General features: G+C 39.2%; 1 protein-coding gene across 6 annotated transcripts in view; it reads right to left on the minus strand.

Moving 5' to 3' along the window:
• The window catches only part of fat3a (FAT atypical cadherin 3a), a 117228-nt gene that overhangs the window by 16522 nt on the left and 83786 nt on the right, over window positions 1-16920 (minus strand). For all 6 annotated transcript variants that reach the window (XM_058080477.1, XM_058080475.1, XM_058080476.1 and 3 more), the window contains 8 exons: window positions 11777-11920; window positions 11287-11484; window positions 8674-9475; window positions 5332-5466; window positions 5093-5247; window positions 3166-3408; window positions 1532-1778; window positions 509-662 (listed from right to left, as the gene is read on the minus strand). In XM_058080477.1, coding sequence (XP_057936460.1) covers window positions 509-662; window positions 1532-1778; window positions 3166-3408; window positions 5093-5247; window positions 5332-5466; window positions 8674-9475; window positions 11287-11484; window positions 11777-11920 — 2078 coding nt within the window. The remainder of the gene's footprint in view (window positions 1-508; window positions 663-1531; window positions 1779-3165; window positions 3409-5092; window positions 5248-5331; window positions 5467-8673; window positions 9476-11286; window positions 11485-11776; window positions 11921-16920) is intronic.

A 16920-nucleotide genomic window follows, 5' to 3' on the forward strand; every position in this document is an offset into this window, starting at 1 on the left:
AATTGTCTGTGAGATCGTCGTTTCCGCACGTGCACGTTTAGTCGTTACACCCATTCAAAACAAGCTCCGTTTTTTTATCACACAATTGAGATCTCAAAAGCTAATAGCTACTAAAAGTTAAAGAAGATTTCTATAATTTCCTTTCTAAGGCATTTGTGCAGTTATTAAGGTGCTGTATATGTGTTTAGTATTATTTTCGTTTCAGTCTCTTAGTGTCGTAGTTTACGGTTACTACTAGCTAGTAGCTACTAGCTAATGTTCATCGTGAATGCGATGGTTGTTTGTTGATGGAAATATATGTCATGTGGCAAGTTTATTTGCAATACAATAAAGAAAAGGGCTTAATGAGAAGAAAACGAATTTGTTTTGTAATAAATCCATCAGTAAAACACAAGAACGAGTTGCTGTCCGAGGGAGTTACATACAGTGTATGGCTAACTGCATCTGAGACGCTATAGCTGTACATAAATCAACAATATAATACATCTAATAAGTAGAAGTTACTCACGTTAGACCTTTAAAGCCTCTTCTACAGCTGCACAGGAAAGCGTTGCCAATGGCCTTACACACGCCACCGTTCCTGCACGGATTGGGAACACACGCCGTGATCTCTATCTCGCATCGGCCTCCGGTGTACAGGCGGTTGCAGATGCAGGAGAATCCTGGCGGATGGAAAACACAGGAAAAGGAGGGAATAGTCACAGAATTAATTGGTGGGGTCGAATTGGCTCGAGTTTTGAATTCACTCCAATATCTAGGTACTAATATAGCATATTTGAGGTTTTAGTACAGGGGTCTCAAACTCGCGGCCCGCGGGCCAAATGCGGTACGCGAGATGCTACTTTGAGGCCCCCCCCACCTTGATACCAAAGTTTAATGTTGAAATGACAGCTTAAAGCTGTGTGCACACCGGACACAATTAACATGGTTTTTGCCCCGCCCGTACTGTTACCCTACCCCGTTACCCCGCCCTGTTTTGCTTTGGATTAGCAATGACGCTAAAAGGCTTATGACGCTGGGTACAAATAAATTGCAGGAAATGATTTGGAATAAAAGGGAAATCTTGTTAAAGTTACGACGCTGCTCCCAGATGGAACTGAGTACGATGCTAACTTGCTAATTGGGGCAAATTATTACGTTTCATTCATGTTCATGTTAAAGGTTAAATAACTTAATACTGTACATTTCAATCTGAAAAAAAATATTTCTCTACCAACTGTATGTGGTTTCTTATTTGCTGTTTTATTATTATTTTACTTATTACTGATTGATTGATTTATTGTCTTTATTCTTAATTTGTTTATTTTTTTTACATTATTTTGTGTATAGAAAAATACACAAAGCAAAAGTATTGAAGATAGTTTTTTTTTTGAATTTTTTCCAGTTTTTAATAAATGCGTTTTGGTTGTTTTTTTGTTTTTTTTAAACCTGATGCGGCCCGGCTTCACCCAGAACCTAGCTCCGGTGGCCCCCAGGGAAAGTGAGTTTGAGACCCCTGTTTTAGTACATATGACATGTTTGGGTGCCTCACCACCAGAGGACAGAGTGACGCAGCTTCCCCCGTTGCGACACGGCTGCTGCAGGCAGGCATCAGGGAAGAGAACGCAGCCCAGCTTCAGCTCCGTCAGTCCCACCACTTCGGCGTAGCGCGAGCGTTTGTTCTGCAGCGGCAACTCGTTGTTGTTCAGCATGACCGAGTCCAGGCAGCCCTGGAAGCCCTCCATCGCCATGGGGTCCTTGTGGGCGTCGATGAGGCCTCGTGAGGTGGGATGCTGCACCTGAGACGGTTGAAGAACACAACCACACACTTCAAGCACAATTCCTCCACTTTCTACAAACACAGCCTTAAGTGTTTAGATTGATTGGATCCCTTGGCTGCTGGGGGTTCAGACCTTCAGAGGAGACCAGACTTTGTCCACCGGGGGGGCCAGATACTGAAGAGTGAAAAGATATGGAAGGCTACTTTCATATTAAAGCCAATCCAATGTAGGTCAAGACAGACTAAATAGTAAACACCACAGCTCAATATCATCCATACCAGGGTGGAATTAGTAAGGGATCAATACTCATGTGATGAGATTTATATTTTTCACTTTTTGTGTGTTTGTTCAAATATATTGTTATATTTATCAATTGTTTAAAAACTGACTTTATTCACTTCCGACTATTGTATTTAATAAAAAGGCATAATTGGGTCATGTTGTTGAGATAATTACAATGTCCACAAATAAGTGTGTGTTTGTCTAAAGCAGGCAGGGGTCTCAAACACGCGGCCCGCGGGCCAAATGTGGCCCGCAAGACACCAGTTTGAGGCCCCCCGCCTTGATATGAAAGTTTAAAGTTTAAATAACCGTAACTGAACTTTAACTGAAATGTTAAAGGTTAAATAACTGTTAACAGTTATCCTCCCTACCCGTGTGGAAGTGGTAAGTTTTTGGCTATTTAAGTTGAAAGGAAATAACTTGAAGGCTACCGTTTAGGTGGCTAGCTCTCGAGTTTGCGAGTTAGCATGTGTCTCAAGACCCTGCAGTTGCGCAATATGTTGTAAATAAAAAGAGTATAAATGTGACTATAGTCGTGTTTTGTCATGTCTACAGGGCTCTAATAATGCTTTGTTCATTTTAATATGAAAAAAATCATGTCTATGTGCCGTTTTATTATTATTATTATATTTATTTATTACTGATTGATTGATTTTCTTTATTCTTGATTTGTTTACTTATTTTTCATCTTATTTTGTGCAGAAAAATAAAAATGTAAGATATTTGAGAACAGTGGAATGTTTTATCAGAGCTTTTATTGTAGAAAATCGGAACCAAAGCACTGAAAAAGTTTGTATATTTTTCTGTTTTTAATAAATTAAAAATTGTTTTTTAATGAATTAAATTTTTTTGGGAAAACCTGATGCGGCCCAGCCTTGCCCAGACCCTAGCTCCAGTGGCCCCCAGGTAAATTGAGTTTGAGACCCCTGTGTTAGGATATCAATAAAAACACACTGTGCAAAATTTTTGAATTTTTTTTAGCAATATTTCGAGGTTGCTCAAGGCATCTGAATATTTCCAGAATTGCTCGTTTTTGAGGAAATCGTACCATTTTAAGAACACAAATGCAGCTGTTCCTAATGTGAAAGTGAAAGCTGAAAAGGCCAATAAATCAAGAACCGACCAGCGCGCCAAAGTAGATGGTTCTGTCCGAAGCAAGAGGTTGCAGGTACGCCGGTCCGCTGCGTCCCTCCACGTAGCTGTCATCCAGAGACAGACTGCTGAAGTTGCGGTTGAGCTCCAGCGTCACCGTGTGCCAGCTGCCATCGTTGATCCGACGGCCGGAGATCCCCAACATGTGGCCTCGGTCCCCATGTCCGTCGCCGGGTACGCAGGTGAGCTGGAACCACAGCTTTCCTTCGTCCAGCTGACACGAACAAACACGTGACCCGTGTGTACATGATTGATTCCGCCATGGGTTGCTTTTCAGCATGTATTGTATTTAAACTATTATAGCATATAATATATCAAACGTTTACACATCATCAATACAAAACGTCAATACAACTTGACTCCATGCTCAAAAGCTAACAGGTTATTGTCACCTTTAGTAAGATTGCGTCTTCAGCCAATCAGAGAACTTGGGTGGGCGGGTGTATAGACCACATAAGCGATGAGGATTGGCTAAGATTGCGTCTTCAGCCAATCAGAGAACTTGGGTAGGCGGGTGTTTTTTTTTTTAATCACATAAGCGATGAGGATTGGCTAAAGATTGCGTCTTCAGCCAATCAGAGAACTGAAGTGGGCGGGTGTTTAGAGCACATAAAGCAATGAGGATTGGCTAAGATTGCGTCTTCAGCCAATAAGAGAACTTAGGTGGGCGGGTGTTTAGAGCACATAAGCGATGAGGATTGGTTAAGGTTTAGTAAAATTGCGTCTTCAGCCAATCAGAGTACTTGGGTAAGCGGATGTTTTTTTTTTTTTACTCACATAAGCGATGAGGATTGGCTAAGATTGCGTCTTCAGCCAATCAGAGAACTTAAGTGGGCGGGTGTTTAGAGCACATAAGCAACGAGGATTGGCTAAAGTTTAGTAAAATTGCGTCTTCAGCCAATCAGAGTACTAGGGTGGGCGGGTGTTTAGAGCACGTCCAAAGTACCGGGTAGTGGACACAGCATAGCGAGACATGGCGAGTGAGGAGTACTCTAGCGAGAAGACAGCGTTTCCCAAATATAAGTACAGATACTACTTTAACCTTGTTGATATCGAAGGTAAAAATGTACATTATATTAAAAAAAAAAACTTTGTCCACGTCTTGTGTGAGCAAGTCAAATCCACAGAAACATCTGTCTACTGTAATAAATACTAACCTCTGTAACTAATTACTTTTTTTTAAAAGTAATGTGCCCAAAACTGGCGATAAGAAAACAGCAGATCCATGTCTCCATAAATACGTACATACATAAATACATGGACAGTCAGTAGAAACTTGGAGACATTTTTTTTTTATTTTGAAGCTCTAAACCGGACTTTCCTTATATGAATTACTTGTTTGGGATATTTGCATCCATAAATAAAAATCTAACGTTTCAAGAATAATTTCAAAACTAAAAACTTGCCAAATCACTGCAGTTCAAGTTATCGACGTGGCACGATGCCGTTCACTGAACTAACAATGCTGGCCTTCTTGGGCGTTTATTTAGGTCTCCAAAGACAATCCTCAAATGATGCAGACACCCACTCAGTATTGCGCAATGTGGATTTGGCCCACTTTTGCACAGACACCAATCCACCATAATATGACAGCTCATCATTATTTCAAAGAATTACAATTCCAACCCCTACAAGTAGAAATATGAATATTTCTATTGACGTAATTTCTATTTCCCCCGTAATAGAAGTCTAACAGTGTAGAGCTGATCTTCTCAGATGATCACCACTGGGTATCTTAAGAAGTTCATTTTCCCAATTACAGTCACCATCATAAATCGGCAACAAAATATTGCCTCCAAGAGGACCATTATTATGGAAATAAAATCTCTCTTAAAGCAGTGAGTGACTGCATCCGTGATCATCCTAACGAAGTGCATGAGCGAAGAGCGTGCACGTACCTTCAGCATGGTGCACGGCTCGCTGTGAGTGTACATGATGATCCCTCTGGTCTGCAGCGTTCGTATTCTCAGGCTGAGCTTCAGTTCTGTCTGGAGTCGCTCCGAGAGCTGGTACTTGATGTAGCTGTTACCCGAAAAACTCAACGACGAGTGACCTGCACGCACACACGGACGCCGGGAAAGCCGGGTTACGTAAGATCAACGCATAAAGTGGGGCGCTTTTATCGTGGGACACAAACCTGCGCACTCGCCGAGCTTTCCCGGTGGGCACTGACATGCGTAGCGCCCCCTGGTGACATCCACTGAAACACACTGCATGTCTGCCGGACACGGCTGCTCCTCACATTGTTCTGACAGTACAGCGCAGTTGGCGTCTGACAACACAAACACAAATGACTTTTTAACCATTTCATCACTGTACTACACCACACATGCAGCAACATTTGCATTGGGAGGGGCCTTGATCTGACAAATCTTAAGTAAGTTTGATCAAGTGTCCATTTTATTTTATGTTTCATTAACAGTGTTAAATACTCTTGAGAAATTATAGTTTAGTGCTATCAATTAAAGACAATAATTTGTAGGACAATTATCATCCAGCAAAATGTACATTGGGAGGGGCCTAGATCTGACAAATCTTAAGTAAGTTTGATCAAGTGTCCATTTTATTTTATGTTTCATTAACAGTGTTAAATACTCTTGAGAAATTATAGTTTAGTGCTATCAATTAAAGACAATAATTTGTAGGACAATTATCACCCAGCAAAATGTACATTGGGAGATCTGACAAGATCTGACAAATCTTAAGTAAGTTTGATCAAGTGTCCATTTTATTTTGTTTCATTAACTGTTAAATACTCTTGAGAAATTAAAGTTTATTGCTATCAATTATAGACAATAATTCGTAGAACAATTATCATTGGGAGATCTGACAAATCTTAAGTAAGTTTGATTAAGTGTCCATTTTATTTTATTTTTTTATTAACAGTGTTAAATACTCTTGAGAAATTATAGTTTATTGCTATCAATTAAAGACAATAATTTGTAGGACAATTATCATCCAGCAAAATGTACATTGGGAGGGGCCTTGATCTGACAAATCTTAAGTAAGTTTGATCAAGTGTCCATTTTATTTTATTTTATTATTAACAGTGTTAAATACACTTGAGAAATTAAAGTTTATTGCTATCAATTAAAGACAATAATTTGTAGGACAATTATCATCCAGCAAAATGTACATTAGGAGGGGCCTTGATCTGACAAATCTTAAGTAAGTTTGATCAAGTGTCCGTTTTATTTTATGTTTCATTAACAGTGTTAAATACTCTTGAGAAATTAAAGTTTATTGCTATCAATTAAAGACAATAATTTGTAGGACAATTATCATCCAGCAAAATGTACATTGAGAGGGGCCTTGATCTGACAAATCTTAAGTAAGTTTGATCAAGTGTCCATTTTATTTTATTTTTTATTAACAGTGTTAAATACTCTTGAGAAATTATAGTTTATTGCTATCAATTAAAGACAATAATTCGTAGGACAGTTATCATCCAGCAAAATGTACATTGGGAGATCTGACAAGATCTGACAAATCTTAAGTAAGTTTGATCAAGTGTCCATTTTATTTTATTTTTTATTAACAGTGTTAAATACTCTTGAGAAATTATAGTTTATTGCTATCAATTAAAGACAATAATTTGTAGGACAATTATCATCCAGCAAAATGTACATTGGGAGGGGCCTTGATCTGACAAATCTTAAGTAAGTTTGATCAAGTGTCCATTTTATTTTATGTTTCATTAACTGTTAAATATTCTTGAGAAATTAAAGTTTATTGCTATCAATTAAAGACAATAATTTGTAGGACAATTATCATCCAGCAAAATGTACATTGAGAGGGGCCTTGATCTGACAAATCTTAAGTAAGTTTGATCAAGTGTCCATTTTATTTTATTTTTTATTAACAGAGTTAAATACACTTGAGAAATTAAAGTTTGTTGCTATCGATTATAGACAATAATTCATAGGACAATTAACATCCAGCAAAATGTACATTGGGAGGGGCCTTGATCTGACAAATCTTAAGTAAGTTTGATCAAGTGTCCATTTTATTTTATTTTTTTATTAACAGTGTTAAATACTCTTGAGAAATTATAGTTTATTGCTATCAATTAAAGACAATAATTCGTAGGACAATTATCATCCAGCAAAATGTACATTGGGAGGGGCCTTGATCTGACAAATCTTAAGTAAGTTTGATCAAGTGTCCATTTTATTTTGTTTCATTAACTGTTAAATACTCTTGACAAATTATAGTTTATTGCTATCAATTAAAGACAATAATTTGTAGGACAATTATCATCCAGCAAAATGTACATTGGGAGATCTGACAAGATCTGACAAATCTTAAGTAAGTTTGATCAAGTGTCCATTTTATTTTATTTTTTTATTAACAGTGTTAAATACTCTTGAGAAATTAAAGTTTGTTGCTATCAATTATAGACAATAATTTGTAGGACAATTATCATCCAGCAAAATGTACATTGGGAGGGGCCTTGATCTGACAAATCTTAAGTAAGTTTGATCAAGTGTCAATTTTATTTTATTTTTTATTAACAGTGTTAAATACTCTTGAGAAATTAAAGTTTATTGCTATCAATTAAAGACAATAATTCGTAGGACAATTATTACCCAGCAAAATGTACATTGAGAGGGGCCTTGATCTGACAAATCTTAAGTACGTTTGATCAAGTGTCCATTTTATTTTATTTTTTATTAACAGTGTTAAATATTCTTGACAAATTAAAGTGTATTGCTAGCAATAGTAGACTATAATTTGTAGGACATTATCATCCAGCAAAATGTACATTGGGAGGGGCCTTGATCTGACAAATCTTAAGTAAGTTTGATCAAGAGTCCATTTTATTTTATGTTTCATTAACAGTGTTAAATACTCTTGAGAAATTAAAGTTTATTGCTATCAATTATAGACAATAATTTGTAGGACAATTATCACCCTGCAAAATGTACATTGGGAGATCTGACAAGATCTGACAAATCTCAAGTAAGTTTGATCAAGTGTCCATTTTATTTTATTTTTTATTAACAGTGTTAAATACTCTTGAGAAATTATAGTTTATTGCTATCAATTATAGACAATAATTTGTAGGACAATTATCATCCAGCAAAATGTACATTGGGAGGGGCCTTGATCTGACAAATCTTAAGTCATTTTGATCATTTTTATGTTTTATTAACAGTGTTAAATACTCTTGAGAAATTAAAGTTTATTGCTATCGATTGTAGACAAGATCTTGTAGCCTAGATCTGACAAATCTTAAGTAAGTTTGATCAAGTTTCTGCTTGGACTGTTTGGACCACAGCAGCTTGTATTCAGATGAGTAACTGTGAGTAACTTTGGAGATAATTGAAGTATAATCCGGGTGTGGAGTTACATCCCAGTCTAGGAACGGAACTCACGGGTAAACCGAGGACCCCCTGTATTTGGTCATGATCCGATATCCGTGTGATTACGTGCCGACCACACAGGACTTTCCACTTGTCCACATCCCTTGGCTTACCGGTACAAGTGCAGCGGGAGGTTCGATGAAAGCGCGGCGAGACGAAGCTGACTCGCGGCGTGCTGTACGTCGCCAGCTTGTGCGAATCCAAGACGATGCTCTGCTCGCACTGCGCCCCGCGACAATCCAGCCCCGAGCAGTTTTTATCCAGGATGGCCGACACCTTGAGGACTTCCTCGAGTCGCCGCCGAGAAGCGCTAAGTTTCTGAGTGAGGTACGCCGCCTTATAGTAGCCGCCCTCCGCCGTTTCCACGGCAACCAGCATATCCAGCTGCTGAGTCCCGCCGACCGGCTGCAGGCTGAGCAGGTGGAGGCGGTCCCGCTGCTGGGACGCGGTGGCCTGCTGCAGCACCTTCAGGACGGTCTTCAGGTGCGAGGACACGAAGTCTTGTGGCGTCACGCTCTCGAAGCGAACTGTCACGGCTTCACGCAGCATGTCAGGGGTGGCCTGCTCCACGTGCACGCTGACCGGCACGGGGACCGCAAACCGCCCGTCGCTGACACTGGCGTTCAGGGAGTATCTGCCCGCGTCCAAACCCCCCAGCGCGATGATCTTTCCGTCGCGGGGGCTGATTTTGAAGAGACTGCGATGGACTGGCGGAGCGTGACCAAAAGTCAAGGCGTCGTAGGGGTCGGCGTCCGTGGCGTGCAACTTGCCGATGACTCCACCCGGGAACTCGTCCTCCATGGTGACGATGTGGACCTCCAGTGGAAGCGCCACTGGTCTGTGCACGCTTTCCTCAATCACCCTGACTGTCAGCGTCGACGAGGAGGACAGGCGAGGCCTGCCGGAGTCTGTCACCTGACCAAGGGGACGAGAGAGGCGATCAGATGCCGATACTAATAATTCATCCCTGACGTGTTAATGCGGATTAATCCATCATAATTACTAATCTGATTACAATTTGAACACAGTGCTTAGTATGACAATAATTCGTAGTACAATTATCATCCAGCAAATATTGGGAGGGGCCTTGATCTGACAAATCTTAAGTAAGTTTGATCAAGTGTCCATTTTATTTTATTTTTTTATTAACAGTGTTAAATCCTCTTGAGAAATGAAAGTTTATTGCTATCGATGATAGACAATAATTCGTAGGACAAAACGTACATTGGGAGATCTGACAAATCTTAAGTAAGTTTGATCAAGTGTCCATTTTATTTCATTTTTTATTAATTAAAGTTTATTGCTATCGATTGTAGACAATAATTCATAGGACAATTATCACCCAGTAAAATGTACATTGGGAGATCTGACAAGATATGACAAATCTTAAGTAAGTTTGATCAAGTGTCCATTTTATTTTATTTTTTATTAACAGTGTTAAATACTCTTGAGAAATTAAAGTTTATTGCTATCAATTATAGACAATAATTTGTAGGACAATTATCATCCAGCAAAATGTACATTGGGAGATCTGACAAGATCTGACAAATCTTAAGTAAGTTTGATCAATTGTCTATTTTATTTTATTTTTTATTAACAGTGTTAAATACTCCTGAGAAATTAAAGTTTATTGCTATCGATTGTAGACAATAATTCGTGGGACAATTATCATCCAGCAAACATTGGGAGGGGCCTAGATCTGACAAATTTTAAGTAAGTTTGATCAAGTGTCCATTTTATTAAATTTTTTATTAATTAAAGTTTATTGCTATCGATTGTAGACAATAATTCATAGGACAATTATTACCCAGCAAAATGTACATTGGGAGATCTGACAAGATATGACAAATCTTAAGTAAGTTTGATCAAGTGTCCATTTTATTTTATTTTTTATTAACAGTGTTAAATACTCTTGAGAAATTATAGTTTATTGCTATCGATTATAGACAATAATTTGTGGGACAATTATCATCCAGCAAAATGTACATTAGGAGGGGCCTTGATCTGACAAATCTTAAGTAAGTTTGATTAAGTTTCCATTTGATTTCATTTTTTTATTAACAGTGTTAAATACTCTTGAGAAATTAAAATTATAATAATGTATGTAATAAATGTAATATTGACATTTCTGTTAAGCACAATATCAAAAACAAGCATAACGTTCATATCGATATAGACTGGATTTGATGCGGAGGTCTTATGTTTCAAGATGGCATTTTCAGTGTTTATTAGTGTTTATTTATTACGTCCTTATTGTTTTGTGCCATATTGACCCCCCCCCCCCCCCCCCCGGTATTACGTTTGTAGCTTGCTGCTTGGCTTGACACTCGGGAGCAGCTGTTAGCATCTGTTAGCATCCCTTTGCTACGTCGAACGATCGGATATCCCCGCAGAAAGCGGGATTTGTGAGCAGTGAAAAAGACGGTATAAAGGTCACCGAGTGTCGCAATGGGGAAGGTGAGATGGAAGCGCTATAACGGCGCTAACCCGGCTGAGTGCACCACTGAAGATGGAACAGTATATTTAACTTTAATTAATCAAAATTAATCCACAGCTACACTGTGATTAATTAATGTGATAAAAATTGCTTGACAACAATTGATTGTTTTGTGTTGATCAAGTCATAATTCAGTCAAGTTCTTACGGGTTGATTTGATCATTGAATATTATAGTGTAATTATAAATATTATAAAATAAATAAAATAAATAATATTATAAAAGTGTACCTGTATGTGAATAACATATTTGGTCGCCAAGTCCCTCCTGAAGACTTGACTGGCCACGAGAGTTCCATCTTGCTCCAGCACGAACTCGTCTCCCTCATTTCCAGACAAGATGCGGAAATCAAACGGCGGGCCATTACGTGACGAGTCCAGGTCGATGACAGACAGCTGGATGATGCTGGTACCGATCGGCTTGTTTTCCTGGGGAAGAAATCAAACCGTCACCAAGACCCCTTCTGACTGGATATTCATCTCTTCGCCCAAATATTGATTTAGTCATTTCAGACCACTTATGCTGTTCTGGGGTCAAACCGGATCTGGACCCTATCCCTGCCTGTCAGTCAATCACATTCACACCTATGACAGATTTAGATTGTCCAATGAATCTATCATGTATTTGATTCATACAAATACGTTCAAACTCAGCCATCTTCTCAGATGCAATAATAAAAAATCATTTTCATAAATCCGAGTCTGTCAGCAAAACGTTCACCTGGATGACAGTAGTGAGGTTGGCCGGCAAGAAGGTGGGCGGGTTGTCGTTGATGTCGGAGATGTCGATGTTGACCGGAACGGTAGAGGACATGGGCGGGGTTCCACTATCCAGGGCTCGGATTGCTAACGTGTAGCTGGGAACCTGTACGGAAAAAACACCAATTAATTAATTTGATTAATGATCAATTCCTGCTGATCGCTGCTTTGATTTAAGCTTGATTTCAGTCTAAGTGACAACAAAAAGTATCAGTAGTACAGTAGCAAGTAAACAATCATAACTAATACAAATATGAAACTTTACATTGCATATAGTTGGGCCATATAGTTCACTGTACTTGTTGACATTCTTTCATTGTTCTTTCCATGATCCAAAGTGTTCTTTCCATGATCCAAAGTGTTCTTTCCATGATCCAAAGCGTTCTTTCCATGATCCAAAGTGTTCTTTCCATGATCCAAAGCGTTCTTTCCATGATCCAAACTGTTCTTTCCATGATCCAAATTAATCTTTCCATGATCCAAATTGTTCTTTCCATGATCCAAATTGATCTTTCCATGATCCAAATTCATCTTTCCATGATCCAAACTGTTCTTTCCATGATCCAAAGTGTTCTTTCCGTGATCCAAATTGTTCTTTCCGTGATCTAAACTGTTCTTTCCATGATCCAAATTGTTCTTTCCATGATCCAAACTGTTCTTTCCATGATCCAAAGTGTTCTTTCCATGATCCAAACTGTTCTTTCCATGATCCAAACTGTTCTTTCCATGATCCAAACTGTTCTTTCCATGATCCAAATTGTTCTTTCCATGATCCAAATTGTTCTTTCCATGATCTAAATTGATTTTTCCATGATCCAAATTGGTCTTTCCATGATCCAAACTGTTCTTTCCATGATCCAAATTGTTCTTTCCATGATCCAAATTGTTCTTTCCATGATCCAAATTGTTCTTTCCATGATCTAAACTGTTCTTTCCATGATCCAAACTGTTCTTTCCATGATCCAAATTGTTCTTTCCATGATCCAAAGTGTTCTTTCCATGATCCAAAGTGTTCTTTCCATGATCCAAAGTGTTCTTTCCATGATCCAAATTGGTCTTTCCATGATCCAAATTGTTCTTTCCATGATCCAAAGTGTTCTTTCCATGATCCAAAGTGTTCTTTCCATGACCCAAATTGGTCTTTCCATGATCCAAATTGGTATTTCCGTGATCCCAATTGTTCTTTCCATGATCCAAATTGTTCTTTCCATGATCCAAATTGTTCTTTCCGTGATCCCAATTGTTCTTTCCGTGATCCCAATTGTTCTTTCCGTGATCCAAATTGGTCTTTCCGTGATCCAAATTGTAAAAGTGAAATCAGCCAATCAAATGAGTGAATTCATGTCACATGTCTGGACATTGTTTTTATGCTGGTATATTGGAAAAAAAAAACGGTCAAAATGAGAATCCCCTGAAGTTAACCCACTAACACCAAGCTTGGTTATTGTGTGTAGCTGCTCTATAGGAGTCCACAACTCAATACAAAAAGCCGAAAAATGATCACAATAGTTTTTATTGTATTCTTGGTTATTGTAGCTGCTATAGAAGAGGAGCTGGTTGTCATTGTGTTGGCTAATTGTACACTTATGATTTCAGTTGTGGCTCAAAATATTGCTTTATAGTCATATTATTATAACCGGGTCCAAACCCACCCTAACAATACAGTGGTCATCATTTCAACCAGACCATTTTAAAATGTAGTAAAAATGTTTTTTTTTGGTTTTATTTAGTTGAAATAGAGTTTCCTGACAAAGTGAAAAAGCCTTGATGCAATAAACAAATGTTATGGGATTATTTTTATGTATTAAAATGTAATCATTGAATCATTTGCACTTTTTCTGTGTGTTTGACAATCAACAATTAAGTTGCCAGTTGAGTTATTTATGAATTATTGGATGGAGATCCTGCAGCCCCCATAAGGTCCTCCTGATTAATAAATCACACAGACAAGGTTCAGTCCTTTTTTACTACAACAATTACAAATATTTTGATATCAAATATGATCATTCTGGACTGTTCATATCCTGTGTGGGGGTCGGATTACACAATCAGCAGGGTATGAAATATTTATTTCCCCCTCGGTGACATAAATACGCAATATGTTTTGATTGTATTTTCAGCTTGCACTGCAGTGTGGCTACAGCTCATATCCAATATCCAATATTGCACTTAATATGCTAGCTTGTGCATGTATTTATATTGCATTTGAGGAATATGTAAGAGTAGTAATACTATCCTCCAATAGTGTTCCCCTGATATTTATTGTATGTTTGACTTTCCAAACTCATCCGGTACACTTTGTGTCTTACTTCGTTATAACGATGACAAATGGTTTAACATCTGACATTTTGGCTAGTTTGTTCTTCTGTGTTTTCCTCCTCTCGTTCTTCAGAAATAAAAAAGATAATGAAGTAAAATTGGGAGAAATGTCGATACAATACGAGTTTTACAAACGGGTCCTCGAGTTCCTGTTTATTTTCACTTCAGCTTCGATTTTCTTGGAAGACGTAGCGAAAAAATTAGCTGTAATTAGTTAAATTCATTACTACAATGAGTCTCAAAATTATTTATTCATTTTTTACCGCTTATTTTCACAAGGGTCACGGGGGTGCTGGAGCCTATCCCAGCTGTAGTTACCGGTGGCCGGCCAATCACAGGGCACACATAGACAAACAACCATTCACACTCACATTCATACCTATGGACAATTTGGAGTCGCCAATTAACCTAGCATGTTTTTTTTTGGAATGTGGGAGGAAACCGGAGAAAACCCACGCATGCACGGGGAGAACATGCAAACTCCACACAGAGATAGCCGAGGGTGGAATTGAACCCTGGTCTCCTAGCTGTGCCACCGTGACCACCGTGCCACCCGGTCTCAAAATTATTCATTCATTTTTTTACCGCTTATTTTCACGAGGGTCGCGGGGGGGTGCTGGAGCCTATCTCAGCTGTCTTGGGGGGAGAGGCGGGGTACACCCTGGACTGGTGGCCAGCCAATCACAGGGCACATATAGACAAACAACCATTCACACTCACATTCATACCTATGGACAATTTGGAGTGGCTAATTAACCTAGCATGTTTTTGGAATGTGGGAGGAAACTGGAGTACCCGGAGAAAACCCACGCATGCACGGGGAGAACGTGCTAACTCCACACAGAGATAGCCGAGGGTGGAATTGAACCCTGGTCTCCTAGCTGTGAGGTCTGCGCGCTAACCACTCGACCGCTGTGCCACCCGGTCTCAAAATTATTCATTCATTTTTTTACCGCTTATCCAACAAAAGTCGTGGAGGGGTGGTGGAGCCTATCCCAGCTGTCTTGGGGGCGAGAGGCGGGGTCCACCCTGGACTGGTGGCCAGCCAATCACAGGGCACATATAGACAAACAACCATTCACACTCACATTCATACCTATGGACAATTTGGAGTGGCTAATTAACCTAGCATGTTTTTGGAATGTGGGAGGAAACCGGAGTACCCGGAGAAAACCCACGCATGCACGGGGAGAACACGCAAACTCCACACAGAGATGGCCGAGGGTGGAATTGAACCCTGGTCTCCTAGCTGTGAGGTCTGCGCGCTAACCACTCGCCCGCCGTGCCACCCGGTCTCAAAATTATTCATTCATTTTTTTACCGCTTATCCTCACAAGGGGTGCTGGAGCCTATCTAAGCTGTCTGGGGGCGAGAGGCGGGGTCCACCCTGGACTGGTGGCCAGCCAATCACAGGGCACATATAGACAAACAACCATTCACACTCACATTCATACACCTATGGACAATTTGGAGTCCGCATTGAAGTCTCAAAATGATGTTTTTAGTTAATTTTAGTTAATACCGTAAAGCGAGAACCCCCTGTATTAAAAAAATATTAAAAAAAAAAAGTAAAAAAAAAATAAAAATTCTCCAAATCCAAAAAAATCTAAAAAATCGAAAAAAGTGGTATAAACACAAACACCTTTGTATTAATACAGAGAATGACAAAATAAAGAAAACAAAATCAGTGTCGCACACAAACAAACACAGAGAAATCCGCTTCTCACTGTGATAACTCCAACACACTTTCATCATCTTCCATCTTCTGAAGCCGCACATCCAACCTTCTCCATCGGAACACTCGGAGACGGCTCATCCACTCCACTCATGAATACTTCATGACACAAATCCAAACACGACTCAAGTTTTCAAGCACGGATGAATAGAAGATAAAGAAGTGGAATACGATGAAAAGGAAGATGGCGGAGAGTGTATAAAAAAAAAAACATCTGGGAGGAGTACATGGAAGCGGCGCACGTGTTTACGTATTCATGTTGTCATTTACCCAGCTCCAGGTGTTCGATTCCCAAGTTTAACCGTGTGTCTGGCTTGTGATTAATTACCATCTGCTCGGGGATCCGCTTTTCCTGTTCGCTCATCAGCCGTCTGCAGGGGACCAAATTGCTGCCTTGCTTAAAGAGCACCGATGACGCTAAGTTGCTCTCTTGCAGGATATTTGGCAGATTGTTTTGCGTACGGTATTACTAATCACCGCTTTTTCATGAGAAATACGGTAATTGATACGTCTATAAATAATAACCCTTCCCATTTAAATCCTCCATGATGAAGAATATGCTAATTTATGGGGGCGTGGATACTGAATTGCCAAAAGGCAAACTTCCCCAAAACGTCCCCCAGTTGTTGCTAGTAGGACTACATTGAAGTTCAAATATCGCTCCGTCGCGTTTTTTTTTTTTTAATGAATAAATGATCGCTGTTTTGTGGTTTACTATAGCGTCTCTAATGAGTCTCGAATGACACGGAACGCTGATGAGACATGACATGACATCACATTATAAGGCATGTCTGACATGACAGAGTGAAAGAAAGCTCACCTCCTATTCCGTGTGGAAGTGGTAACTTTTGGGTTTCTTATTTTTTTTCTTTGTTTGAAACCGTTTCTTAAGTTTAGAATAGGCATGGGCTGGTGTGAGATTCTGACGATTATGATTATGAAAGTTTAATGTTAGTGCGGCCCGCGCAAGTTTGATATGGATGCTGTATGTATCATGTATCATGTACCCAGAAAAAATGATTACGTTTGATTCATGTTCATGTTCAAATGCT

This window comes from Doryrhamphus excisus, chromosome 8, assembly GCF_030265055.1.
Source record: "Doryrhamphus excisus isolate RoL2022-K1 chromosome 8, RoL_Dexc_1.0, whole genome shotgun sequence".
In the NCBI taxonomy this organism is placed as follows: Eukaryota; Metazoa; Chordata; class Actinopteri; order Syngnathiformes; family Syngnathidae; genus Doryrhamphus; species Doryrhamphus excisus.